Source organism: Delphinapterus leucas, chromosome 10 (genome assembly GCF_059928025.1).
Source record: "Delphinapterus leucas isolate spDelLeu-1000000601 "Yukka" chromosome 10, BTC_Dleu_Yukka2, whole genome shotgun sequence".
In the NCBI taxonomy this organism is placed as follows: domain Eukaryota; kingdom Metazoa; phylum Chordata; class Mammalia; order Artiodactyla; family Monodontidae; genus Delphinapterus; species Delphinapterus leucas.
The window spans coordinates 5,105,675-5,133,587 of NC_143138.1; the positions used below are offsets into that span (position 1 = coordinate 5,105,675).

The 27,913-nt window shown below is 47.7% G+C and overlaps 1 protein-coding gene and 1 long non-coding RNA gene across 4 annotated transcripts in view; one reads left to right on the forward strand and one right to left on the reverse strand.

The window, feature by feature from the left end:
- On the forward strand, positions 1-27,870 carry LOC115802034 (uncharacterized). 2 transcript variants are annotated; one of them, XR_016394524.1, is made up of 5 exons: positions 1-53; positions 13,417-13,529; positions 13,647-13,810; positions 15,159-15,266; positions 22,568-27,870. It is a non-coding gene; the product is annotated as an uncharacterized LOC115802034 (long non-coding RNA). The 2 variants fall into 2 exon arrangements; XR_004022396.2 differs by lacking the exon at positions 1-53 and adding an exon at positions 112-381.
- Positions 14,570-27,913, reverse strand: part of SSR1 (signal sequence receptor subunit 1) — a 21,931-nt gene continuing 8,587 nt past the window's right edge. Inside the window, exons 5-8 of one of the 2 annotated variants that reach the window (XM_022586615.3) lie at positions 26,690-26,766; positions 25,850-25,928; positions 23,499-23,592; positions 14,570-17,792 (exon numbers count right to left, since the gene is read on the reverse strand). In XM_022586615.3, coding sequence (XP_022442323.1) covers positions 17,725-17,792; positions 23,499-23,592; positions 25,850-25,928; positions 26,690-26,766 — 318 coding nt within the window. In that variant the 3' untranslated portion in view covers positions 14,570-17,724. The other variant, XM_089918270.1, reaches the window with a different exon arrangement.

Genomic DNA, 27,913 nt, shown 5'->3' on the forward strand with positions numbered 1-27,913 from the left:
CTCCTTCCTTCGCTCAGGCATCACCTGCGGGCGTCCGGGGCCTGCGGAGCCAGGTAGGAAGCCGCAGGGTGAGGGAGGCGCAGACTCCGCTGCCCCGGGGTCTGGGGGGCCCGGGGGGGACGGAGGCGCAGGCCAGTCGCCTTCGGAGGGGACGACGCCGTTGAGTGGCCCGGGCCGGGGCGCTGGCGGGGACAGCGAGAAGCGCACGTGAGCCCGCGGATTAGAGCCCGTGGTCGAGAGCGCGGTCCTGGAGGCAGGAGGGGGTCGATGAAGGTCGATTGTCGGATCAGAGCTGGTTCTAGAAACATCCCGCGGCGGAGCGCAGGGCGGAGCGGAGCTGGGAGGCCCAGGGAGGAAATGGCTGAAGTCGTCCGGACCCAGGTGAGGGGGTTGGAGGGGGATGGAGGGGTGCAGCGGGGCGCGGGCGCCGCGGGGGGACGAGGCGCCGGGGTGCGGGTCGGGGCGGCCACCATGGCAGCCGGGGGGCCGGCCAGGTGCTGGTCGCTTGGAGGCCGTGGGCTCATCTTGTTCGAGGAGCCTTTGATGGCAAAAAGGGACAGAAGCCAGCTCGGATCGGCTCATGCAGACATGGGACAGTGTTAGTGGCTGCACCGGGAGGCCGGGAGGGCTCCTGGCGCTTGGCGGTGCAGGCGCCCCAGGGCCGGTGCTAGAGCCGCCTTCTCCGCGCTCTGACCCCCGTCCGCCCCCCTCCTGTTCCCCAGCTCAGCCACTCCGCTGCTCCTTTTCACCAGGGACCCGGGAGTGACCCGTTCTGGCCGGAGCCTCATGCCCACCTCTGGCTCACATGCCAGTATTGGAGCAGAGGGCCAGTCGGCTGTCCCTGAGCTGCCCGGATGGAAAGTTCCGCAGAGGAGGACTTGGGGGTGGGGCTGTCGCCAGGAGCAGGGGGAGTTTGCGGGGCCCACTGCGGGCGTCCAGTGGGCAGGCATCCAGGTGGGGCGTCTGCAGCTCAAGGCACAGGGGAGCGCTGCAGCCGGATCTGAGTTGTGTAGGAGCTGAAGCTCTGGGGATCACTGAGGTCATTGGGGAGGGGGAGAGAGAGAAGAAAGGGGGTTCCAAGCAGCTTTATGGGGTTACCCCTGGGGCAAAGAAACCACGCCCCGTGTGCCAGCAGAGCCGCGAAACCTGGCCGTGCAAAAAGGTTAAACTACTTCACGCTGAAGCCTGGTGGGGGTGGGGGTGGTGTGTGTGTGTGCGCGCGCGCGCGTGCGTGCGTGCGTGCGTGTGTGTGTGTGTGTGTGAGTGTGATCAGGAAGGGCTCACAATCAGCCCGTCTCTCGATAGCAAACACCTGTCTCTTCCTCCCTGTGCCCACCGTCGCTCGGGCCCACACACCCGATGGGGCACCCCCAGTTGGGCACTTGCTTGGTTCTTTTTATATGGTGGAATGTATTTGTCCTTTTTCCCCATTTCTTTTGTTTAGCTGAGCTGTGTCTCCTCAGCTAGACTGGAGGACGCGTGGGGCAGTTATCCTGTGTCCCCTCCAAACCTCAACCCGGCGCCTGCACGTTGGGGTGTGCGTTTTGCAGATGGGGACAGAGCCCGGGTGGGCAGGCCCTGTGGCCATATTGTCTGGGACACAGTTTTGGGTCTCATCCGTCAAGCAGGTCAGCAGCGCCAGGACTGGGGCTTCTGCCCGGGCCACGTGAACATGCGAGTTCTCAGTGAATGAGCCCACCCACTGGCGGGGGGCAGGGGGCATATGCTGTGGCTCCGACCTTCGCAGGTGCTGCGCGTGGCAGGCCGGGCTTCTCCCTGGGCGGCTCATTACGGTCACCTGGGGACTGTTCCAGCTGGTGATGGGGCCTCACCTGAGGCCCATTAAACGGTCTCTGGGGGTGGGGCTCCACGCGGAGAGTTTTTAAAGCTCCCCGGAGCTTCCTACTGTGCCGAAGGCTGGACCTGCCCAGCCTAGGGTGTCCTGAGGGCGACACAGGGACAGCTGATGGGATTCGGAGCCAGACAGACCTGGGTTCAAATCCCAGCCCCACGGTGACTCGGCTTCTCTCGATATGATGTCTTTATCTCCAGAATGGGTGTTAAGTGCCCATTTCCCAAAACATCAGGTACCTACAGAGCTTCAAGTACATAGAAGCCACCTAAAATAATAGTCCCCACGCCTCCCTGAGACCTGAGGCCTTCACCGAGTAGACCCTCAGCTTCTGTACCAGGGACATGTGGGGAGAGGGAGGCCCCTTCAAGGGTGCCATGACCGGGGCAGTGGCAGCCGTAGTCACACGGAGCTGGGGACGGAAAAGCCTTCCTCCTCCTTTTAATTATAGAGGAAAGGATTCATAGTCTCCCGGACGTGACCTCTGTGAGTGCTTCCACACACTACACAAAATTGTCATCCATCATCTATTCGTTTGGAGACTTTCCATTTTCTGAAAGGCAGCGGGGACCCTGAGTCGGGGAGGGGGCATCGCAGCTGGCACTGCTGCTGCCAAGCCTGCGCCGCGTCCCTCCCTCCGACAGTGGCTCCCCACCTAAGCGCTGGCCTGGCGGGGCCTGGCCTCCTCTGCGGTCCGCGAAGAGCCATCGAGGGAGGCGGGAGACGCAAGAGGCCCAGTGCGTGGGTGGGGGGCGCTCGCTGATGAGGGTCCTGGTTTGCCTTTGGAGTCCCAGGGGTGCTGGGCAAGGCCTTCTGCATTGTCACACTGCAAGGTTGGCGTCGGCTGGGAAGCTCTGGGCCCAGGGTTTAATTTTGTGTTGATACTAGAGTTAGAGGCTCACCAAAAAGCTGCTTAGAAATCTAAAAATTTCTGCAAATGCTACATGTTTATCTGAAGATAAAGCTAATTGGACCACGAGGAAAGGAAGGGCAGCTTCAACTTGAGAGATGGTACTTAGACGATCAAAGCCCTTAACCATGTATATGATCAAGGTCATAGCTAAGGAAATACTGCCTGTTATGGGCTGAATTGTGTCCCCCCCAGCGCCTTGGAATGTGACCGTATTTGGAGAGGGGCCTTTCAAAGGGTGATTAAGTTAGGGTGACCCTAATCTGATCTGACTGGTCTTCTTATAAGAAGGGGAAGTTTGGACCCAGACACCAGGGATGTGTGTGCACGGTCCGTGTGAGGACACGGGGAGAAGATGCCCATCTATGTGCCAAGGAGGGGGAGGCCTCGGGAGGAACCAACCCTGCTGACGCCTGGATCTCAGACCTCCAGCCTGCCCGGCTGGGACCCCTGGGCAGCGTGGCTCGGGTGCCTCACTTTCAGATCCGGGAGCACCAGGTATTTCGTGATTGTATTAAGCACCGTGCTCCTGGGCCTGAGACCTAGGATGGGTGTGGAGAGAAGGAAGGTGCATCTGGTCATATCCGAGTGCCCCAAAGATCACGACTGTCTGCTCCCCAGAGCCTGAGAAGAGCCATGGGGCTTCCTTCGCTCTGGCTGGAATCTTCCAAACCTGTGTCCCAGCAGCAGCCTCACCCACCGGGGAGCTTATCAGCAAAGCAAACACCTAGACTCCAGGGCGGAGGCGCAGTGTGGGAGAGAGTTAGCAGGTCAGGGGGGCCGACGTGCTCTGAAGTGTCTCTTGGCTCCTGAATGACCCCGACTCACCCACCCCCTGAAAAGCACTGCCTGGCCCCCTGTCACCCCCTCCCCTCAGCGAGTCTCAAACTTTGAATCCACCTGTAGAGTTTGTTTGAAAATGCAGATCCCTGGGCCAAGCTCCCCGAGACTCTGCTGTAGGTCTGGGGGATGTTCCAGGTGATTCCACACGTGAGGTTTACGGGCCACCCCTGAGATGCGCTTCCTCCGTGCGAGTGTGTCTCTGCACGTCCCCCCTGCTCTGCTATTGCAGGCTCAGCTCAGAGCATCTCCCCCGACAGTCCCACGTCTCTCGTGCCCCCCTCCCAGCCCACCCCCGGCCCGGCATGCTCTTGCCACACAGTTACGGCCTGGTCGGTGCAAAGACAGGAACCAGGGACGGTCCTGTGCATCCCTGACCCCCGGGGCCTGGCACTCAGCAAGAGGTGGATGCTTGTCGGTAGCCTTTCAGTTCAATTTATTTCCATCCAATTCGATTCAGTGCAGTTCAACTCAATTCACGTCAGCATAAGAGCCTGTTGTGAGCCCAACACACAGACGCGGGCCTCCGCTTGGGGGAAGGGCCCCGTCACCTGGATGCGTGCCCACACGAAGCATCACTCATCTCTAGGCACCAAGCCCTCCCCGCCCGGCTCGTCTCTGAACATCCGCTAAGTCGACACCGGCGGCCGCTAAGGTGTGTGTTCCAGCCACCACGTCACGGGCTGGCATCCTGCCCGGGTCACCGTCCCCATGACGGGGAAGCGCAGGCCAAACGGAGGACCCGGCGGCGTGGGTCCGCGGGTTCACGCGTCCTCGCCGGTGGGGACGGTGGCCCATCCTCCCGCGGGCAGAGGCCGCTGAGCCCTGCCACGCAGCCAGCCCGGCGGTGACTCCTCCGCAGATCCCACCGAGGGGCCAGCGCCGTCCCAACCTTCACAAGGAGCAGAACGGGGCAGGAGGGAGGCCGGCGTCTTTCTGCAGCAAGCAGCTTCGGTGGCGGGGCCCTGCCCGCATGGCAAGGGATGGCAGCACTGCGGGAGGGCTGGTGACATCAGTGCGCCTCCCCCTTCCTGCGTCTGAAACAACAAAGGGAGATGGTCAGCTTCTGGGCGGCCTCCCTGCGGGGTCGGGGGCGCCGGGAGGCCGGGGCGAATGACACTTCGTGCTGCTTTTTCGGGTCCAGATGCCTCTCAAGAAAAATGCTCCAGAAAATCCCCTTCCTCCCACCCCGCCCCCCATGAAGAAACAAATGGAAAAGTCTCGGATTGGGGTCCAGTTTCTAAAATTATCTATTCTGCGACTCCCAGAAGAAATCTTTATTGGGATTTAGTCAGACTTTCATGCTCTGAGTGAGAATCCGGCATGAAACGAAGCCCGAAGCGTAGCCATGCTCCAGGCGTAAAGCAGAAACGCACCCAGGCTCGTCCGGAGATTTGGAGGGCTCTGCTTTGTAACTAGAGCGGCTCCCGGAGAGCCTCACTCATTCTTTCATTCACTCAGCGGACCTTTGTGGAGCACCCGCTCTGTGCCAGGTCTGGACTGGGAGCCCGAGGGAGGGCAGGGCGGCCGGTACCCGGGGCGTGATGGTCCAGGCCGCTGACCTAGCCCCGGTGCCGGGCGTGGGGAAGCTTCCCTCGAGGAGGAGGGGCCGGGAAAGCACGCAGGGCCCCACCTTTGCCCACGGTCCGCACCCACGTCCCAGGGACGGACAGGAAGGGCCGGGAGCCCTGCCGCGTGGCTCCTGCCGAAAGGGCGTGACCTGAGCCCAGTCACGAGGACGCAGCACACAAGGCCCAGCCGCGGACACGCGGAGTTACCGGCCCGCACTGCCTCAAGGTGCCCGTGTCCTGAAAGGCCGAGGAATCGTCCAGACCCAAGGGGACCACGGACACGTGACAAGTGCACGGAACGCGTGAACCCGGACGGGCTCCCGAGGCAGGAGGACGGGCCGGGGGCGGTGCTGGGCCAGGTGCTGAGCGCTGGCCGTGGCCTGTGGCTTGGCAGTCACTGCAGCAGTGTGGCTTTTCCCCCGGTCAGAGAGCGTGCCTGTTCCCGGGAGGGGTCAGGGACGGTGCGCGTCTCATGCAGGTGTGTCCGTAGCGAAAGTCAGCAGTTGAGGGTCTGGGTGAAGGCGGAGGGTGTGGGGGAATTCCTTTGCAGTGTTTCGCAGCTTCTCTCCAAGTTCCAAACTATGAAAGTTAAAGGCAGCTCCCAGACTCGGTGCCGACAGGCAGGTGAGGGCAGGGCACTGGTGCCCCCGTGTAGGCGGAGGGCGGGCGTGCGAGGCTGGGGGCGGAGACGGACCGAGCAGCTCAGCGGGGGCGGTGCGGGCTTGCGTTCAGAGGTGGGACGGAGACGCGCAACAGAGGTTTGGGTCCGGCTCCTGCAGGCCGTGGGAGGGACCGGGCCATCGCTGAGGGTCCCGGTGGCGCCTCGTGGCCGGGGTTCGGGGAACTGGACCAGCGGTGGCACCGCGGGCACGGCCACCACGTGGGCGCCGCGTGTGTCCCCTGCTCACCGACCGTGGGGAGCCCACCCATTGGGGGCCAGTGGCAGGGCCGCGTCCCACCACCATTTTCAGTTGGCCTCAGGCATCCAACACGAGAGGAGACAACGGTGGGGGGGGCAGTGAAGCAGCCCCATTTCTGTACAAGGACGGGGGGCCACTCAACACGAGAGGAGACAACGGTGGGGGGGGCGGTGAAGCAGCCCCATTTCTGTACAAGGACGGAGGGGCCACTCAACACGAGAGGAGACAACGGTGGGGGGGGCGGTGATGCAGCCCCATTTCTGTACAAGGACGGGGGGGCCACTCAACACGAGAGGAGACAACGGTGGGGGGGGCGGTGATGCAGCCCCATTTCTGTACAAGGACGGGGGGCCACTCAACACGAGAGGAGACAACGGTGGGGGGGGCGGTGATGCAGCCCCATTTCTGTACAAGGACGGGGGGGCCACTCAGATCCAGCCTGACAACACTGGCTGTGGCGCGTGCACTGTCCTGCCACAAGCTAGTCCGGGGCTTCCCGAGGGCAAGCAGGGCAGGCCGGCTCACCGCTCTGCAGCCAGCAGGACCATCAGGCGAGACCCAGACTCTCCTGGCGACTGTTTTGCAGTGCAGTTGTGGGAGCACCGGTGGCTGGTATTAAAATGCAGATTCCTGGGCGCCGGCCCGGAGCGGAAATCGGCCGCTCTGGCCACGGCGCCCTAAGCAAACCCCCCCTCCTCCACTCCCAATCCTATGGGCAGCAAGGTTGGTGACGCCGCCTAAGAGCAAGAAATAACTGTTGAAGTGGCTCGTTTGGAGGGAGAAGGAATGGCAATGATTTCATCCTTTATCTCAAGCAATCATTTTGGACCCTTTAATTTCCATTATTCAATAAAATAGGTAAAGATTTAAGTGGGCAGACAATTCCCATCATTTTAATAAAGGCACTGTTTCCTTGGGAAAAAATTAGGTTGAGGTAGTTGTTATTACTTTGTACTTGAGCCTGGATAAGAGATTTTTGACAAAGGAAGGAGTGATAGAGGTCTTCACATACACACACACACACACACACACACACACACACACACACACACACGAGACAGTTGTAAGGGAGAGAAAGCAGATTTTTTAAAGATGATCTGGAAGGCAGAACTAGGACACAGACCACAAGGCAGTCGATCTGGGCTCCAGCGAGAACTGTCTGCTAGCTGAGCTGTCCAAAGATGGGATAGGCCACCTGGCCAGGTGGCCAGAAAGCTGGCCTAGATGACTCTGGATTCTTTCCAGCTCGAATATTATATGAGGCTCTATTAAGTACAGGAAAAATATCAGGACCACACCTTTTAAACAGAATTTCACAGTTCTAGGGAAAAAAAGTTGATAATGATGGTGTTCAGTTGGCTGACAAATGAACATTGTTTATGGAATGAGGAAAAAAATACATTCCTAGTAGTGAAAATTAGGTTACTCTGGGCCAGGCACTGGGATCAGCTTTCTTTTCGCATGCAGTATCTTTAACAAATCCAACCAAACACTTGGCGTATAGTGAGGGCTTTACTTTCATTGAACGTTAATAACTAATAATTTTAGTTACAATTATCCCCATTTTAGAGAAGAAGAAACAGGTGGGACCAATTAGGTGACTTGTGTAAGATTGCTAAGTGGGTGAGTCTGGATTCAAACAAGGGCTGTTAACCATCATACTCCTGTCCAATGAGAGAAAGTATTTCACGAGTGCATCCGAAGTAAACACGTATGTGTGTGGACATGACGCAGGCAGAGCAGACGGGCAGTGGCTTTGTCTGAGACCAAGTTTCTCTTGGGAGACAAGGCTCCAGAGAGCACGTGCTGTGTGTGGCCAGCTCTCCAGGTGACATCACTCAGCTGAATCCAAGTCACTTCACTGACGTCTTAGCAAAAGCAGTTATTTTCACTTTAGTCCCACGTTTGGTTTGGGGCGGGGGTGGAGCACAGGATGCCCAGGCCGGTGGGTTGCAGTGTCTGGAGTAGTTGGCTTGCTTTAGGGGAGGACAACTCCTAAGTCTTTCTGGCGATGCCTTGGGAGTGAACCGTCGCGGCTGTACCACCCGTGTGCAGCAGAGGGCAGCAGAACACACCCGCGCAGGCAGGTTTCGGGGGCCTGGGAGTTAGGGTTCTGCTTTAAAATGTTTCCCTGTCATTTGGAGGATTCTTGCAGAGGAGGAATACTACTGATTTAAAGTTATGATGCAAATAGTGAACTATTCCCTTATAAGAAAATTAGCAACATTTTTTTTTTAAGTCTTAATGACATAGCTAGCCTCCTGACTTGAAACTCTCCTTTTGGAGCTGTCACCTCTGATAGCTTATCTCATTGTCTCAACTTGACATAATTTGCCAAGCTTGGATTATACGTTTAACGAAAACTATTTAAGGTTACAGTTCAGTCACGATTGGGGAACTAACTTGACTGTGTGAAGCTCGGCTGTGACACCCCTATTGTTTCACTTCCTTGTTCTGGAACTCGCCCACGGGATTTCACTTGAGCCACCTTCCCGGCAACTCCTGGGCACTCGCTCGCTTGCCAGTTTCCTTGGCTCTGTTTGGTAAATGCCTCCTGGTGGAGCTGCAGCCCCGGTCCCTCCCTAGAATCCTCACTGCGCACATGAGGCCGGCAAGTCGACCTCCTTTCTCCAGGGTTTTCAGTGAATGGGGACTGGGCGGCCACCAAGAGAACCTCTGTATTACGAGGGAGGCAACAGAATTCTGTGAAGGCTCTGGACACAGACCAGCCTGCGTTCCAGTCTCAGCTTTGCCACTTCAGTCAACCGCGTCTCAGTACGTCATTGGACTCGTACATTGTTTCCTCATCTGTAAGACGGGGGTGTTACCTACGTCACTGCAGGGCTGTGAGGTTAGCTCGTATTTATTAAACACCTACCACATGCCAGGTACCATCCCAAGGCTTGGGGACCCAGTAACTGGAAATTCTTGCTGTCACGAAGCTTAAGCTTCGAAAAGGGGGTGACGGGCAGCAGAAGGGCCAGGGAGCGGGGAGGGATGAGGCCGACGCCCAGGGTGGTGCGAGGCGTCGGGAGGCAGGCGCCCTTGACGACGGAAGGCTGCGGGGAGCGCCGATGCAGGGGGGCGTCTGGGCAGAGGGAGTCACTGCCACGGCGGGGGGTGGGGCCGTGTGGGCACCAGGGCTGGGAGGGCCGGCAGTGCCGAGCACAGGCTGGCACAGGCCCAGATGGAGATGCAGGTGGTTTATTAATGTGAAGGCGTAACAGATGAGAAGCAAACCTGGGTGCCGTCCAAGGAAACATCTTTTGAGGATTTTCTACCAATCTGTCTTGATTTTCTCTGAGTATGTAAAGCGACAGAAACATCTTAAGTTTTCGAATGGGCTCACTTTCTTTCTGGGCTACAGCCAAGCTGCCCACAGCCATCGCGATTATTATACTCATCGTAGGAGGCTCAAATAAATTTAACACTTATATTTCTTCCATTCTAAAATATAAGCACATTACAAACACTTTGAAAAGGAAAAAAAAATCCACCACTCTACCACAAAAGCTGCTCTAGCATTTTGTGTATTTCTTTTCAGACTCTGGACTAATCTGAAATTTACTGAATACTGAGTGTTTCAAGCATATTGTAGAGGAGAAATTAAAATGCTGGTTCTCACTGCCCTAATATTTTTTGATTCATTTCCTTTCAGCAAAGACTAAAAATATTACATAGTTATGCACAGATAATGCACAGAGTATGCACAGACTATGCACAGCTTCTAATCCAAAGTTCCTGTTTCTATGAAGAACACATTAATTCAGCTCTACCACTTACAACAAAATCATGAAAAGAAGGAAATGTTCGGTACTGACTCAGTGATATACTGATGAAGTTAAATCAAAGAGGCATCTCTGCCTACTTAAAAACGTTTAAACGGTCAGAGTATGCAGTCTCTAATTACTGGGAACCGAAACTTAATATGCGCACACGTGTGTGTGTGTATGTATGTGTGTCGGGGGGGTGTCTTATGACCATCATTTGAAAAGTCTAAAGAGCTCACAGCCAAACAGCACATGTAAAGCTCATCTTAAATCTTCTTCATTCTAAGACAAAACTTGTTACTTGAAATGTCTAAATACAAATTCCAGAGGGAAATTAAGATCAAGATCGTAGCTTCCTTTCTTTGCTTAATATTTTAGATGCACTTTGTGCTTCGCAAAGACGAAGACGTAGCAGTAAAATGCACTGGCGCTTTACAAATCTTTTTGTATTGAACGCAAATCCTTTCAAGATCAGCCTTAATTAGGGATATGCAAATAAAGAGATGCGTTTAGGGGCTTCCCTGGTGGCGCAGTGGTTAGGAATCCGCCTGCCAATGCAGGGGACACGGGTTTGAGCCCTGGTTCAGGAAGATCCCACGTGCCGTGGAGCAGCTAAGCCCGTGCGCCACAGCTACTGAACCTGCGCTCTAGAGCCCGCGCACCTAGAGCCGGTGCTCCAAGGCGAGAGAGGCCACCGCTGTGAGAGGCCCGCAAACGGCAATGAAGAGTAGCCCCCGCTCACCGCAACTAAAAAGAAAGCCCACGCACAGCAACGAAGACCCAACGCAGCCAAAAATAAATTTTTTTTAAAAAAAGATGCGTCTGAAGACGAGTTTAGGCAGTAGGTTGGACCAATGGAAATAACCAAGAAAAAAGGGTGTTCTTGGGTTTACCAAACTGGAAAAACTGATTTCCAGATAACTCACTGAGCAGGAACTTTTCTCAAATGTTTCATTAACTAGTCAGTCCTAAAGGTGGCCAGATAACTTTCTCACAGTCACCAGATAAAACCCACACTGCAGAAGAACGTTTTGTCATAAACAGCCTGACTAAAATACACTGCCCGCTAGAATTAAAATAGCAAACACCCAAGACCTCTTGCAGCGCAGTAGAAGATGTAAAAAGAAGGGAGGCTTTTGAACCAGCGGTATTTTTGCCTATACTGAATAGATTCGGACTTCTTTAAAGTTCTTAAGTTGTTAAGATTTTGAAATGGAGAGAACTGAAATCTAATTTAATTCATAGCAGAGGTGAATTAGTAAGAATGTATTAAATACTTAAAGGGCAAATCACTGTACCTGGTGGGCCTCTTGAAGATTTAATGTTGGATAAACAGGAGTCATGTTACTGAAGAAGGACAAGAAGTCAGATGGAGAGATTCATGGAGGAAATAAACCTATCTGTGCCTTGTCGGTTTGGGGTTACGGTAAAACATTTAAGTGAAAGTGAATCACGGGCAGTTAGAAGGGCAGGGGGGATCCAAGGGCCGGCGTCCAGGGGCTAGACGCACAGCTCAAGGCCCGGGGAGCGGACACGCACAGGCTGGCGAGGAGGGAGCAGGGATCCCAGGAGAGGCCTTTGGGGCAGAAGCTGGGTTGAAAAGCAGAAGACTGAAGGCCCAGTGAAGGGGAAGCCAGCAGAAGACTGAAGGCCCAGTGAAGGGGAAGCCCGAAGCCCAGGAGGACCGGAACCGGAACAGCCAGAGGGGCAAGAGGACACGCCGGACTCTGGACGGGAAGGTCTCCGCCCAGGGGCACGGGAGGACAGAAGCCGGGACGAGGGAACGGAGGCCAGGCCGGGAGTCTCCCGAGGAGCTGCAGACGGGACTTGGTGCCAGGAACAGAGGCGCCCCGGGCAGCGGGCGCGGGAAAGCCCTCGAGGCACAGACACGGCGGGGCGGCCACGGCCTCTCGCCGCTGGTCCCTGAAAGGAGAGTCTTCAGGCGCCACCAGGTGTGCTGTCCGGGAGGAATGGGACGAAGGCAGGTCCCCCACTGGAGCCACCCTCGCGCCACCGTGCACCCTGCAGCTTCAGGATGGCAGCCTCAGCTGCTCCGGGTCAAGCTTCCACTCCGTGGGGACAGAGGCCACCCCTCGCAGGGGCACATTTTAAAAACGTAGCGGTGCTTTAACTGTGAGACGGTCACTCGGTCATGAGCAGGATGAGAAAGTCACGCAAGACTGGAAAGTACTGCAACTCTGACACTGAAGTGCCCGGCGCCACAGGGGCCGCAGGCCTGCTGCCTGCTGCCCGCTCTCCGGGGCGCCGAGGACCCTGCCCCGCGGGCAATGGCGGCGCGTACTCGGGAGACCCGAGCCGGCGGCCGGGCGGTCCCGTACGCTTGACAGGTACCCTGACTTCCCCCGAAGGGACCTACCTCAGAGAGGAACTACCAAGCAAATCCTACGTGGCGCGACCAGAACCCGGTAAGGTACCTTGTGCGTCCCCCCACGGTGCAGCCCATCTGCAGGATCCGGACTGGAGCCGGCGGGCTGGGCGGATGAACAAGAAGGCGTGCGGAAGAGGAAGCGTGGCGACCTGACGCGCATCCGCTCCCCAAGCGCCGCTCCCCGCCAGCACGTTCTCACACTCCTTCCTAATGTGCTTTTAGAGCCTGAGCACCTATTTTGACAAATGTGATTCAGATGGATGATCGGACCAATGGGTTTCTGAAAAAACGTCCAGACCGATTATCTTTGGGTGGCTCAGTCTGAGGCTGTAAGAAATTCTGACAGGCGTTTCATAAATGTTGTTTGAACGGCGGGCGATGGCATCACTGGAACGTGGGCAGCCCCCCCAAGTGTTCGGGGAGCTGCGTGTGCAGGCTCTAACGCCCCGGGCAGCCCCGTAACGCTGGTTCATTAGTAGACCCATTATTAGAGCTGGCCCCCTTACATGTCCATCTTAAGGTGTTTACTCTTTCATTAAAGACGAATACTGTTTCACTTTTCTATTCGGTCCGGTTTAACCATCACCCCACAACGAAGCCCGGAAGGCACCACCCGCACCTGCCTTGCGCGCTGCACAGGCTGTTCCCGCAACACGGCGTTCGTGGCAGCACTCACCCAACGTGCCAGGCCGTGTCCTCGGCACCTGGTAACCCCGGGGGTCAGGCACCCCAGGCTGAAGCCCAGTGCCTCCAACTCAGAAGAGGGAGCTGGGATTTGAACCCAAGCAGACCGACACGAGTCCATTCGACACCTCGGTCCTATTTCTTTTTGCTAAGTAAACTAGATTTAAGAAGAAAAATCACTTAACGTTGTATTAGGCAAAGGTACGAATCAAACTGGGACTTCCAGGTATTTCTCAATGTAAAAAAACACACCGAGACGCCAGAGATGAGCTGCCTTCTCACCGTCACCACTGGTTCCTGGCCAGGGCCGACTCCGTCCTGATCCCCAGGCCAGCACACCACACACGACCCCAGCTCTCTCTGTTCAACCTCACAGAACTGCCAACAGTAGATACTGGGTTATCAGGAGTCCAGTCCTCTGGAAGAGGGCCAGTGAACACTGGCCCACGTTTTCTTGTCTTCTTCAAACCCTTGCGTTAGGTTTCCACGTGAGGGCTGTGAGCTAGAAGCCGGGGACAAAAGGCCAGCAAGACAAAGATCACGGCCCAGCAGACAGGCCAACGAGACGGGATGAGGTGATCAATCGTTCACAGGTACCGTAACAGAAACCTATGTGAGGGGCAGCAGGGGATCAAGAAGGGCCCAGCCAAATCATCTCTGGCTGTGATTTCTGAACTTTAAATAAGGGCTGTCCTTCCTGTGTTCTCCAGGTGATGCTAGGTTTCCTTTTCAATGCTCCACTCTGCCCTACTGAGGGAAACCGCTGTCTGAACAGGAAGACTCGACAGATGCCTAACCCGCTTCCCAGCTCCATCCCCCTGTGTGTGTGTAGCCCAAGAACAGGGAGCTCATCCCTCTCACCTCTAACACGAAGGTGAGTCTTTCAGTCCTTGAAAATTCAATCAAACTAGAAAAGCCACCTTGAAGAAAATGTTTTTAACCGTGATTTTGAAATAACCATGCGGTTATTTGAACTTGCTAGTTGCTGGATTCTAGAAAACCAAGTGTTTGTTTAAGCTGCCCGAATGCCTGGTTTCATAAAGTCTCCATCTTAAACCTGGTGCAGGGAAGAGAGTGTGTAAGATCCAGAGTAAGACGGGTCTGAGTCCAGTCAGTACGAAACCTCGCACAAGCTTCTTAAACTCAGAGGTTTCGGGTTTTCCCACGTGTATAAAATGAACAGTATCACCTTCTTTCAGTGGTTGTTGTGAAGGTTTGTGAGCCGATAGGTGGAAAGGCCCAGTGGAACACAGTACATGGCTGACGTTTAATAAATGAGTTCCTTTCCTACTGCCTTAAAAAAAATAAAAAAGCAGCTAAATGGTACCCAAACCCTGATCATATTCCTTTATGATTCCAAAATCTCAAAGAAAAAAAACTCTAAAACTTCAGGTTATGTAATTAACTACTATTTAAGTCCAGCCTTTTGTGGACATGAAAAAGGAGTAAGAGTCCTGAAGAAATTATTTAGATGTTCAGTCCCCAAGTTTTGTTCTTCCCTCCTTTTCTCTTCTAAGGATGATGATCTTACAGATACAGATCAGCCTGACAACAGAACCTACATTCCACTCACTTGAATAACCAGGGTCTTGTTTATGTGTCAGGTTGCTCTTCACTAAGCTGGAGATACTAGTCCAAAGAAAAGTAAGATTTTATTTAATAAAATTAGAGCAAATTTATTCATTTTACAGCTTATAAATGATGCCATCCAAAACTGTGGTAAATTACTTCAAGTGTATCTGGAAATGTCTTCAAATGCAACGGTGTAATTTATCAAAATCTTGCAGAAATGATGTGTACTGCCAAGCTCATTGGTTAAAAAACAAATTACGTTATTTAAATGCTCTAGCCAAATAAATTTTCCTTCATCCCAAGGGTATGGATATCATTGTACCACTAAAGATGAATGCTATATAAGGGCCTCACATACTGTTAACATTTGTGTAGTCCTGTACCTCCAAAATAGCACCAGTCATTAAGGAGAGGCCTCAACATCACATCACCACCGTCTGCTTCTTCCCAACAGAGCCAAAACACACTTCCAGGCTCATGAACTGCAAATACACCTTCAGGGCAGTGGCTTTTTAAATTTTTTTTTTTTTAAGATCTAAATTTGCCTTTTCCTCCTATCAAAGTCACTATTCTCTGAAGTGTATTTAAAATGAAAAACTTCACTAGAGTCAAGTCAATGATCCTTTCCTTCTGATTTCTGTTTTCCTCAGGCTTCTACTTTGGAGGTACCATTTCCCTCTTCAAGGGGGCAGGAACAGTCTTACAAAGTCACTTACTACGTAAGACCATGGAATGAATGATGCAGCTGCACAACCAAGGTGAGATCCATGCTTTATGAACACATTATTCTCACATGTCCCAGTGACAGGTTTAATACACAAGATTCTCAGTTCATTTTACAGACTCTGGAACCAAGTTGTTCAGAAGATGAATTCTGAAACCATAGTTGGTGTAGCAAATTAATATATCAAAACAAATAAAAACTTCAAATATTTACATTTAAAAAAGACATTTAAAAAACAGGCTACTTATTAAGTAAGTGTGCTTGAACAAACCATGTGTGGAATTGAATTCCATTCATTATGGAGTTAGTTTCTGTTAAACACTGACACTACAGAGACCCCTGGCATCTGAGGACTCAAGAATTTAAGTGTTCCCAATCTATGCTAAAAAACAAAACATGACAGATGATTTCCGTGCGCTAATTTGAACCTCAGATATGGAAGGTCTAGTACATATAAGGCAGATTACTCAGGAGTCAGAAGGCCTGGCACTTGTAACTCAGCGTGGCTTTCCCATTGCCTAAGTATCACCAGGAATTCAATAAAATGCTCTGTAGAGGTCATTTAAATTTTTTGATTACACCTTACTTCATTATGTCCTAGTAATTTCACAAATTTGGACATTCACAAAAATGTTTTGAAATATATCGATATTCCTTGAGAAGGTGGAGGGTCTCCTATATTACATCAAATAAAAACCATGCAGTTTCTTAGAGCTCACAGAGCTTTCCAAAATAAACTACTGATCATACAGCCCAATTAAAAACTCAAAACACTTTATATTACAGGTATAGAAAGCTTCTTTAGCTCAGCATTGCCAATATAGTTAATTTGACACCTTAGCCCTACTTCCAAAGCGGTTAACAGCTTTACAGTGACTTTTTTTTTTTTTTTTTTTTTTTGCGGTACGCGGGCCTCTCCCGCTGCGGAGCGCAGGCTCCAGACGTGCAGGCTCAGCGGCCATGGCTCACGGGCCCAGCCGCTCTGCGGCATGTGGGATCCTCCCGGACCGGGACACGAACCCGTGTCCCCTGCATCGGCAGGCGGACTCTCAACCACTGCGCCACCAGGGAAGCCCTACAGTAACTTGTTTTTATTGTCATTGTCTTTGGCTCAGATGAGGACTTAAGCAACTTGGAAAGGTTTTTCACTTGTGTTGCTTCATTGTTTTTTGTGTGGGCGGGGGTGCAGGTGGGGATTATAGCAAAGAGGGATCAGTTCATTATAATGAAGACAGATCAGGAATTACACAGCTACTAAAATTTCATTTACCATTATTCCCTTACAGAATGTATGTGGGAGAATATGACTTGCAGACAGAGGGAGAAGCCTTGGATGTGTGCGTACTGTTTACTCTGCTGCTTATCCAGCCTGACAGTAGCGCCAAACTTCATTTACTACCGAGGGCAAGGGCAACTAAGAGGGATTTTATGAAGCCCAGTTAATTTTGGTTCTGATATCTTAAGTGCTTAAAATTTTGGAGTTCTTCAGATTAACTTGAAAAAAAATCAACAACCAAAATACCCCAAAGATTAGATAAAAATCGGTTAACAACTGGTTAACCATTAAAAGTTATCCAACTCTTTAACAGGTTTAGGATTAGTTGGAATTTCGCTTAGTCTGTAGACCAAGGCAACGCTTCTAAAGCAAGATGCTTCTATTAAGGAGAGGAAAATGCTCTCTTAAACAAACAGAGTGGTCTAAAAATCCCAGAGCTTTATCTCTTGGGTCAGAAATAGAACAGTGGACAACTCTTGGGTCAGAACAGTGGACAACTCAAGTTTCCACATATGTACCTTTTTTCTTATAAAAAAAGAGAGTGAAGTTGGTTTTACATATCAAAACCAGAATTTTCATGTTTCACACTTTTGGTGCTAGAGATCCCCAAATTCCTTGAACTTATTTGGGAAGGTTTCGGAAGGTGCGCATTATAGTAAACAGCAGCAAAATACCAAAACAGTTCTACTGCCAAAAAGCAGCTAGGCCGGCTCGTGCCTTTAGAATACTAGTTGTAGAACAGCAACAACATGCAAATTTGTGCCATCAAGCGGGATTTGCGCTATTCTAAAGAAGAAACATTGTTTTCTTTAAAAACAGTCCAAGGCAGGACGTCTACAGTCATACCGGGCAAATGCTGAGTTTTGGGGGAAAATGCCAGAAAATGTCCAAAAGGAAGAGACAAGAGCATTGTATTTAGTGTTCTAAAGGCACGCTTCAGATAGTTCAACAAGGATTCTGGGGAGACCAACTGCTCACATACATACACACACACTCACACAGATTTTAATGGTTTTAAAAAAACCAAATTTGTTACTTTAGAAAAATAAATGCAGTGCATTTTCAGCAATGTTACCGCCACAGACTCTGATTGCTCAGTCCACACATAAGTAGGAGTTGCCTTCTATGGTGATATGGCTTCTCTGCACTAATTCCCATCAGGCCGTAAAACATTAGGGCGGGTTAAGTAAAGACCGAATTGTTGCACAAAGAACATTTACTCATCAGATCCCACCGATCTCTTCTGTGCCCGTTTCCGGGGCAGCCTTCTGGGTGAAGCTTTATCTGGAAGAAAAGAGAAAGTTCTGACTTGCCTGGCTGTCATGTACGTGTTCAATTCAAAAGCATTTTCCTTCAACTTTACCATTAAGAAAACGACGCACATGCAAGAAGACCACCTAATAATAAATGCCTCTTACCTAGCATAGGTTTTTTAACTAACCTTTAAAATAATCCTTCAAGAGGTAACTCAAAATGAAACTCTACATACTTGTAAGCTGCTAAGTAAATCTTAAAAGTTCTCATCACACACAAAACTATTTTTGGTAACTCTGTATGGTGACAGATGACTTACCGTGGTGACCACTTTCCAATGTGTACAAGTTATCTATCATTATGTTGTATACCTGGAACTCATGTGTCATTCATTATATGTCAATTAAATCTTTTTGCAATTAGGGTGGGAAAAGATCTAATCTTGATCACTGTAATGTTGAAGCTACCATACAAAATGTTCCTGAATTCTACAGCTCAGCATGTTTATACATGATACATGCGTAAGTAAACTCTTTACAAATAGCATAAAAATTTTATATTGGTTACAAATTAAATTAAAGACTTAATATTTATAAAGGCAGCACCATGTAGTTTGCATAATTTTTGGTAATTTCATAAATTTACCTGAAATGAGCAGCAGGTTAAAAGAAATTATACAGTACATCAATATTAAAAGCATCCTACACACGTAAGCAGTATCTTTTTACTTTTTTCTCTTATGTTAGAGTCTTAGTGTGGTCCATTAAGCAAAAAATAAACTGGTGGTGAGTTTCTTCCACTTCTATCCAGTAAGGAGTCATCTAGAAGTTTCTTTAAAAAGTGAAAGACTGTCTTCTCTCTGACCATTGTCTTTTTCATATTTTCTAGGAGCACCTAACCTATTAGGAACGTTAAGTTCCTTGCGGAATAAGTTACACATTACAATTATTTTTCCAGCTTAAAAAAATATAGAGTAAATGTTTACAAAGAATATTTAGAAGCTAAAAATTCTTTTTAAAAAACTGCTTAAGACTTAATGACTGAAATATCACGTGAGAGCCGGCCTCAGCGCTTTATTAAGTAGGTTGGTAATGATGTGTTTTGGGGGCTCCAGTGCCTAAAGCTGAGCAAAGAAGCACTGTTCTGACAAAGAAAGCCTACAACTTTCATCAAATTTTCAGAAAGGTTCGCCTACGAATTACTGCGTCTTCTACTCCTAAATAATTTTTAAATATAAGCAGCAGCTGAATAATCTTTTTTTCTTTTTTTTTCAAAAAATGCTTCACAATCTAACAGCCACCTGTGTGGACACAGCTGTTACTATGGATGTGAAATGGTCATTACTGACTCCCAACAATGTCAACCCCCTGCAGCAGGGTTTTAAATACAGGAATATACAAAAAAGAGCCTCGGAGAACCTGCAAAGCCTGTTCGTCCAACACACATGAATTTCACTCCATCAGGAAGACAGCCGATCCAACTTACCTTAACAGTGAGCCTAAAACCTTCCCCTCCCACATGTCTAGCTCATCAGAGTTAAGCAGCAGACAAACGAGACAGAGAGCAGCCTGGAGTCATCCAGCTTTGGGGAAAATGGCTCCAAATGCCTCAACAGCCTAGAAAGTGGCATTTCATTTCAGCAAAGAACAACGAAATGTGTATAATGGTGCTCTCAGTCATCAAAGGAAACCACCTCCTTCTGACCCCCCCAAAACCCTAAAAAACTTAAAAAAAAAAACAAAACAAAACAGAAAACCTTAAACATGATGTCTCATATTGAATAAATAGGGCGGATCCGAAAATGCCTCCCTGCCCATTTAAAAAAAGACTAAATTGTAGTAAAATGGTAACTCACTGCAACTTTTTTCATATTAGAAAAGAGAAAGTTAAACTGGTCCCTTTCCACTTTCTCGGACTGCATAATCTAATTTCCTACCTCACCTGTGGGGAAATATTATATAAATAACTTTCAGATGGATTTCTTTTTACTTAATGAGATACATGTCACAGTTTTCTAACAGATCCCTGAGTTAAAGTCACATTACACAGAAGACTTCATAGTTATAGCTTCTGATGAAGGTTTCCCTATGTACACATATGAAACAACATTTAGCGAAGATCCTATAATTTTTCTATTAAAATCAGCTAACCTGTCACTTACAGTTAAAAGACCTCAGGGAAGTTGAAGCACCCTACTCTGAAATGCAAAACATACAAGAAAAAACTTCTTAGTAATGGGCTCAAATTGTTTCAAACCACCCTTCTTCCTTTACACTCCGAACGAGACTCATCACCTGAGACACGTGATATTCTCTCCTTCAACAAGACTTCCTTTGACTCTAAATACGATCCCCCTTTCCTAACTTTTAAGTTGTCCACATTATTCATTCTAGCACATAATCACATACTATTTCACATATGTGCTTTACTTTCCTCAAGCAGAAATGTAAACTCTGAAAAACAGTAATACATATATTCTTAGCTTCTTTTTAACATACCGCTCAGGACCTAGCAGTGTTATGACACTGTGGGTAATACTTACTGAATGAAAGCACAGTTATACGTGATTGGAATTTTGCTCAGCTTTTAAGTTCCTGAATAACAGGTCAGGGAGAGAGATACTATGAAACCAGTCTCCCAGTCTACACAAGCAATCCTGCTGCACTGTAGAGGCCGTGGTCTACACTTCCGCCCAACTCCATGTCCCGCCACACGGAATGCCGGATGGTGTGGGAAGCCTGTCCTTGCAGAAACCCTCCGCTGTCGCCAAGGCTCTGCGCCAGTGTCTCCGCATCCTGGCCCGCCTGTGCTCCGAACACGCTTCCACACGCTCACTGGGGTTGCACGGGCTCCTGGCACCCAGCACATCCAGCGCACACCCCTCTCTCCTTGTGCACAGACACTCCTCCTCCTAGAGTCCCTGCTGTTAATGGGACCACCTTCCATCCAGCTGCCCAAACTCAGAGCAGCCTGACTCCTCCCTTCCTGCAACTACCAAAATGCCACTGAAAGCCCAACCAGCTCCACTTCTGAAATATCTTTCTCTTCCCTTTTATTCCCATTCACTTCTGCCTTAGCTTAGGCCCTAATGGTTCCTCATACGCTTGGCTGAAATCACCTAGCTGGTATCCCTGGGTCCACTAGCTCCCACTTGTTAGCCAGCCTCCGTGAGACTATCACATAGTTTTAAAAAAAAAAAACATGAATTTGTTATTTCTCTGCTTTAAAGTATCTGATGGCTGCCATTTGGCTAGAAGGAAAGTCAGAATGCTGTAGCAGAGCACATAAAAAAGACTCCCCCTCACAGAACTCAAGAATCGGCCAATGTCAACCCTTTCTGTGAATGATCTCCCTACCCTCCTACCTGGAGAAGGCCCCTCCTATGCTCTTATACTAAAGAACCTACCAGACTGCACCTGCATTTCAACATAGAAAGACAAGTCAATTTATAAACCTGGAAAGAACATGAACAGCCAATTCACAGGAAAAGAAATAATAAGTAGCCAATAAATATGCATAAAGAAGCCAAACCTCATTCTTAACTGTAAATGAAAATGAGATACCATTTTGTAACATACTGGCAGATTAAAACATTTTATTATACTTAACACGTGAGAATGATTAGTAAGAGGGGAGGAGAAACAGGCAATATTATACATTACTGAGAATGTAAGTTGGCACCACCTTTCAGGAAGGAAATGAAACACTTTCCATAAAAATTAAAATGTGCATAATCTTAGACCTAGCTATTCTACTTTTAAAAAATTATCCTAGGGACTTCCCTGGTGGCACAGTGGTTAAGAATCCACCTGCCAGTGCAGGGGACACAGTTTCCAGCCCTGTTCCAGGAAGATCCCACATGCCACGGAGCAGCTAAGCCCGTGCGCCACAACTACTGAGCCTGCGCTCTAGAGCCTGCAAGCCACAACTACTGAAGCCCGTGTGCCTAGAGCCTGTGCTCCCCAACAAGAGAAGCCACCGCAATGAGAAGCCCGCGCACCGCCATGAAGAGTAGCCCCCGCTCGCCACAACTAGAGAAAGCCCACACACAGCAACGAAGACCCAACGCAGCCAAAAATAAATTAATTTTTAAAAAGTTATCCCGGGTAGGAGAGTGGGCAAAATAGGAGTAGGGGGTCAAAACTGATAACTTCTAGTTATAAGTCACAAGTATTTAATATACAACATGGTGATTATAGTTAACAACACTGTCCTGTATATCTGCAAGTTGCTAAGAGAACAGATCTTAAGAGTTCTCATCGCAAGAAAAATAAAATTTGTAACTGTGGGGTGCTGTTGGCTAGACGATGTGGTAATCATTTCACATTTTACACGAATATCAAATCATTATGTTGTACATGCAAAACTAATGTTATATGTCAATTACATCTTAATTTTTTAAATTAGCCCATAATTTTATATATTAATAATATTCATTAGAGTATTAATCTTAAGAGCAAAAAACTGGAAATAACAAACATCCTTCAATATAGAATAGGCTTAATCCTGACACATTTATGTAAAAGAGTTGTAAAAGAATACTATGTAGTTATTAAAAAGAATAAGATAAATATATAGTTATCAAAAAAAGACATCCAAGGCACAAGAACTCAGGTTGTAGAACTGTGTGTCACATGATGCCATCTGTGTAAACACACAAAGACACAATAGACATATGAGCTGGTACACGTATAGAAAACACTTAGACTAACATGTAAGTACCAATTATTTATGGAAAATGGGACTCGTGGAGCCAGGAGGTTATCTCTGAACTTTTTTTCTTCCCCCCACCGCCCCAAAAAAAGGACAGGACCTCCTGGTGGTGCAGTGGTTAAGAATGCACCTGCCAATGCAGGGGACACGGGTTTGAGCCCTGGTCCAGGAAGATCCCACATGCCGCGGAGCAAGTAAGCCCCTGGGGCACAACTACTGAGCCCGTGTGCCACAACTACTGAAGCCCGTGCACCTAGAGCCCGTGCTCCACAACAAGAGATGCCACTGCAATGAGAAGCCCAAGCACCGCAACGAAGAGTAGCCCACGCTCACCGCAACTAGAGAAAGCCCACGTGCAGCAACGAAGACCCAACGCAGCCAAAAATAAATAAATAAATTTTTTAAAGTTGTTTAAAAAAAAGCAATGAAGCCATACTGCTTTTATGGTAAATGTTTTTAAAAAGTCCAATTACAACTGGAGAAAAAAATCTATATTCTTCTATAAAGATTAATATTTAACCAACTGCATATATAATAAAAACTGAAATATACGTTAGGTAAACTATCAGGCAGTACTGTAGGTTATTCTTTCAAAAATGGTGGGTAGGTGGCAGTTTTTCTAATAAATATGGTGATAGAAAACTGTTCCCTTATTCAATAAATTTACTGTAAAGTATTCACAAACAACAGCTCCCAACACCACAACAAACACCATTAAAAAGATGAATTGCCTCACCTCTCCTACTCTGCACTGAAGCAACAGGAAAGAAGAGAGACAGGAAAAAGGTTAGGAATATAGAGAATTCACACATTTGTATACAAAATGCAGATGTGGAAGCATTTCTAAATTAAAGCATAAATATAGTGCACAGAATAAAAATGTGATGCATTCATTGCTCATCATATTAGATTCGTACAAGCCATGAAAAGATGAGTGTTGACCAAGCATTTTTTGCCAAATCTAAGATACTTAATTTCCATTTAAGAGAAAAGCTTCCCAGGCGAGCCTGTAAGCGTACTTACTGATCTGATTCAAAGTTTCCTGAGGAATCCAGCTCATGTCAACATCACTCTGACTCGAGGTACCCGTCTCTACCTTCTGTATGGGTCTCTTGCGCTAAGAGAACATAAAAACATTATTGTAAAGGAGTTCCATTATATTATTTACTATAATATTAAAACCGCCCATCAAGCTACCCACTTAAATATATTAATAAACATGTTCTCTTTTAGTCCTAAAACATATTCCTCAAATATTTTTTTAACGAGATGGGAAAATCATGTCTACACGAATTATAAAGAATAAGGAATAAATCTGCACAATTACTTATTTTCAGTCTCTAACGGCCTTTTCCTCTGCTATAAAGCTTCATATGTTATTATACAATTGGTAGACCAAGTAAGAACTTCTCCTTTTACAATGATTTTCATTTGGGGAATCAAATCTTAAAGAATAAACTTATTTCCACATTAAACAAAAGTTGGGATAATTACTGAAATGTTGCATGCAGGCAGATCCCTGCATTATTAGCTAAATACACTTAAACAGCTGGCATAAATAAAACAGAAACATACAATCCCATTTAAGCTAACAACCTCAAACTTTGTTCCTTGAGTATTTGCAGCCAAACTGCTAGAAAGTAAGAAGGTGATTCAATTCCACTGGTCCTATTCTTTAAAAAAACAAAACAAAACAAAAAAACCCATCTAATTATTTACATAAGAAACAGAATATTAATTTTACAGTCCAAAAATTGGACTCTGAATACACAGAGATAACTGAAAAACTGGCTTATACCTAATACATAAACTTATAGCAAAAATGCTGATTATTATGAAAACAAGGTAAAGAAAGTTATGAAAATTAACATTCAAGCACTAAGTATTTTTCTTTTAAAAAGGATTTATTAATAACATTTACTGCTAATTTTACATAGATTTGATTGCCTGACTTACTGCTTAATAAATAAAGATTAACCAAAATGTCCAGCAATTGTTTAGGGTCTAGTACACATCAGTGTATTTGACACAAATCACGTTATATACTGAGAGCAATAGTATGGGTTATTTTGTTTGGGGGTTGGTTTTTTTTTTTGGCAGGGTAGGGGAGAAGAGGGACATGAGGATACAGTGACAGGATTAGCTACCGAGTTCAGAGACAGGAAACCATGATTACACCAGGTGCTTCAATGTTGCCACTCCACAACTCTAACATGAAACAGAATTCTGACTTAAATACAGCCAAATTCATTCATTCTTTTTCAAATGAAGACTCATTTAATTGCTAATGAGAAGTCAGCCCTATAGTCAAGAGTATTAAAGCAAATACATAAAAGCTGCATTACTTATAGATAAAATACATATCCATGAAAGAGTATGATAAACAGAAGAATGAAATTTAATGTCTGAGTTTTAGGAATAAAAAATCTAGACTATAGAGTTACGTAACAGTGAGAAGGTAAGTGTCATCCTGGAGAATGCAGACAAAGGACACCAAGTGCACGCGGCAGCAGAGTCTAAACAAATCCGAATCAGACACCCAAGGTCTCCTCTTCAGGCTTTTATTTATTTACTTATTTTTTGCGGTACGCGGGCCTCTCACTGCTGTGGCCTCTCCCGTCGCGGAGCACAGGCTCCGGACGCGCAGGCTCAGCGGCCATGGCTCACGGGCCCAGCCGCTCCGCGGCATGTGGGATCTTCCCGGACCGGGGCACGCACCCGCGTCCCCTGCACCGGCAGGCGGACTCTCAACCCCTGCGCCACCAGGGAACAGGCTTTTATTTTTATTGTTGTTATTATTTTTAAAATAGGTCTTCGCTGGAGTGCAACCGCTTCACAATAGCGTGCCAGTTTCTGCTGCACAACAAAGCGAATCAGCCACATGCCCACACAGCCCCGACCCCCCGGGCCCCCACCCTCCAGGTCATCGCAAAGCACGGAGCCCATCTCCCTGGGCTATGCTGATGCCCCCACCAGCCAACCACTCTGCACTCGGTAGCGTATACATGTCCGTGCTACTCTCACTTCATTCAGGCTTTATTTTAAGAAGGTGCAACAGGGCTCCCCTGGTGGCGCAGTGGTTGAGAGTCCGCCTGCCGATGCAGGGGACGCGGGTTCGTGCCCCGGTCCGGGAGGATCCCACATGCCGCGGAGCGGCTGGGCCCGTGAGCCATGGCCGCTGAGCCTGCGTGTCCGGAGCCTGTGCTCCGCAACAGGAGAGGCCACAACAGTGAGAGGCCCGCGTACCGCAAAGAAAAAAAAAAAAAGGTACTACAAACCCACAGTGAGAGCAAAAAGCCACAAATAACTAGACTGTACTCGGTACTGTAACCATTTTTGAAGTAAGGCTATAAGAGCTGTTTATCGATATTTACCTTTCTAGATTCTAGGAGTTGATGAAGGCCAACCACCACCAAAAGCCCAAGACCAGCAAGGAACATATACATAAAGATTCTGATATAAAAGGAGAAAATATAAACTGGCTTTAGTTCATAAGAAATAACACAGCTAATTAAAACTATAATTGTGCTTAAACTCCTAACAGGTATGAGTTAATTACAATGATTCTAACAAAATATAATTTTTCCAAATAATTTGTGGGGAAAAGGAACAAAATATTTTAAATTCAACGTAGAGCCAGGTAACAGTTTTATAAATTTACCTTTAACAACAGTCAGTCCCCACCCCCCAAAAAAGGCATATGACCTACAATGAATTACTTCATAATTTGTTATAGTCAAAGCTCAGTTAAACAGCTGCATTAGGCGCTGTCTTCCTCAAATATTAGACTTTGCACGATTTTATTTGAAAGTTACTTTTAGTGAATTATATAAGTATATAGTGAAAAGTGATTCATCATTCGCAAAGGACACATTTTTCAAGATAAAATCTTATGGTTTATGTTTTCAATAGTAATTTTGGAGCCATGCAACTTAGATGAGGCTGATGACCAACTTAAGAGGGCGGGGTGGAAAACAATTTAAAGACGGGAAGAACAAAACGCAAACTTTCTAAAACAATTTTTTGTTAGTTTTAACTATCTTTCCTAACTTGGTATTAATAGTTGTAAGAATCATCTAAAGTATGAATTTAAGTAGTCAGGATTCCACCCAATCTACACCTAATCTTGCATCATTAAAAGCTACAGTGACGGAAGCAAGCCTCCCAGCCCTACCTTCTGAGACCAAGACCTACACACTGTGACTTTCACTTACGTCTCTCCATCTAGCCCATCTTCTCTCTCAATAACTGTAACTGTTTGATTGAAGACAGCATCTTGGAAAACATTGCCCTGTTAAAAAAATAAATCACAAAAATCGGAAATGTGTTGAAAGAATGAAAGCTTAAAAGATTTCTTAAAACTGTTACCCTACAGATACCCTACCGATACCATACCGCTTTCTCATCACTTAGAACATCAGTAAGACTCAACAGGGTCATACGTAAGTGCACCAATTCAATGTCAGGGACTCAACGTTATGATGTTACTTTCTCCTCAAAAATAAAAAAGGCCTCCAACTTTGCTAAAGTTGTCCCCACTTTCTTTGACGGGGATGAGAGGTGTGAGAAACCAGGGAAGTGAAGTAAAAACAGGATAACTTGCAGAAAGAAACAGAGCCCACAGAACACTCTTCAGCTAGAAGCCCTGGCTTCTGTTGTAGGTAATCCTCCAAACGAGAAAGGAAGACCATGAACATGCACACAGGAGCTCCAGAGAACATCATTTTAAGAACTAGACTTGAACAAAAGTCAAATTCATGTTCTAAATTGGCAATGGATTGGAAATCAGTTTATATTAAATGGGTTAATGACTTTCAGTATCAAAATCTTTTTCTGTGGTGGTCTCCAAATAATTCTGTCAGCTCAACACAATTTCAGTTTTCAAATACATGACAATCACTGGGACAACACACAGCTGTATTGTGTTTTGTGTGAAGCATCGAGGTAGTACTTTTTCAAAACTGTCACCACTTATTGCTGAACTGTGACGATTTAAGTCTTATTCCAAGATCTTTCAATTAGCATTCCTCTAGTGACAATTCCAAGATGAAACAAACATTCAAAATGGAACTGAAGCTATATATATGCTTGTTGGATTAAGTTTAATTCTCCTTGAAAACTTGATGAAATATACAATCCTTCAAGCTACTAAACTATAACGTTGAGGAGGCTTAATACATTGTTCTGAAAATAAGGACGGGGACTTCCCTGGTGGTCCAGTGGTTATAGGACTCGGCGCCCTCACTGCAGGGGCCTGGGTTCAACCCCTGGTCGGGGAACTGAGATCCCACAAGCAGTGCAGTATGCACCGCCCCCCCTCAAAAAAAAAGAAAAAAGATGAAAACTCTTTCCCACTTTCCACTAAGTAGTTTTAAAAAAAGACACAAAAGGAAAACTTAAATGCAGCATGAGAAATTTAACTCAGATGTAAATATGTT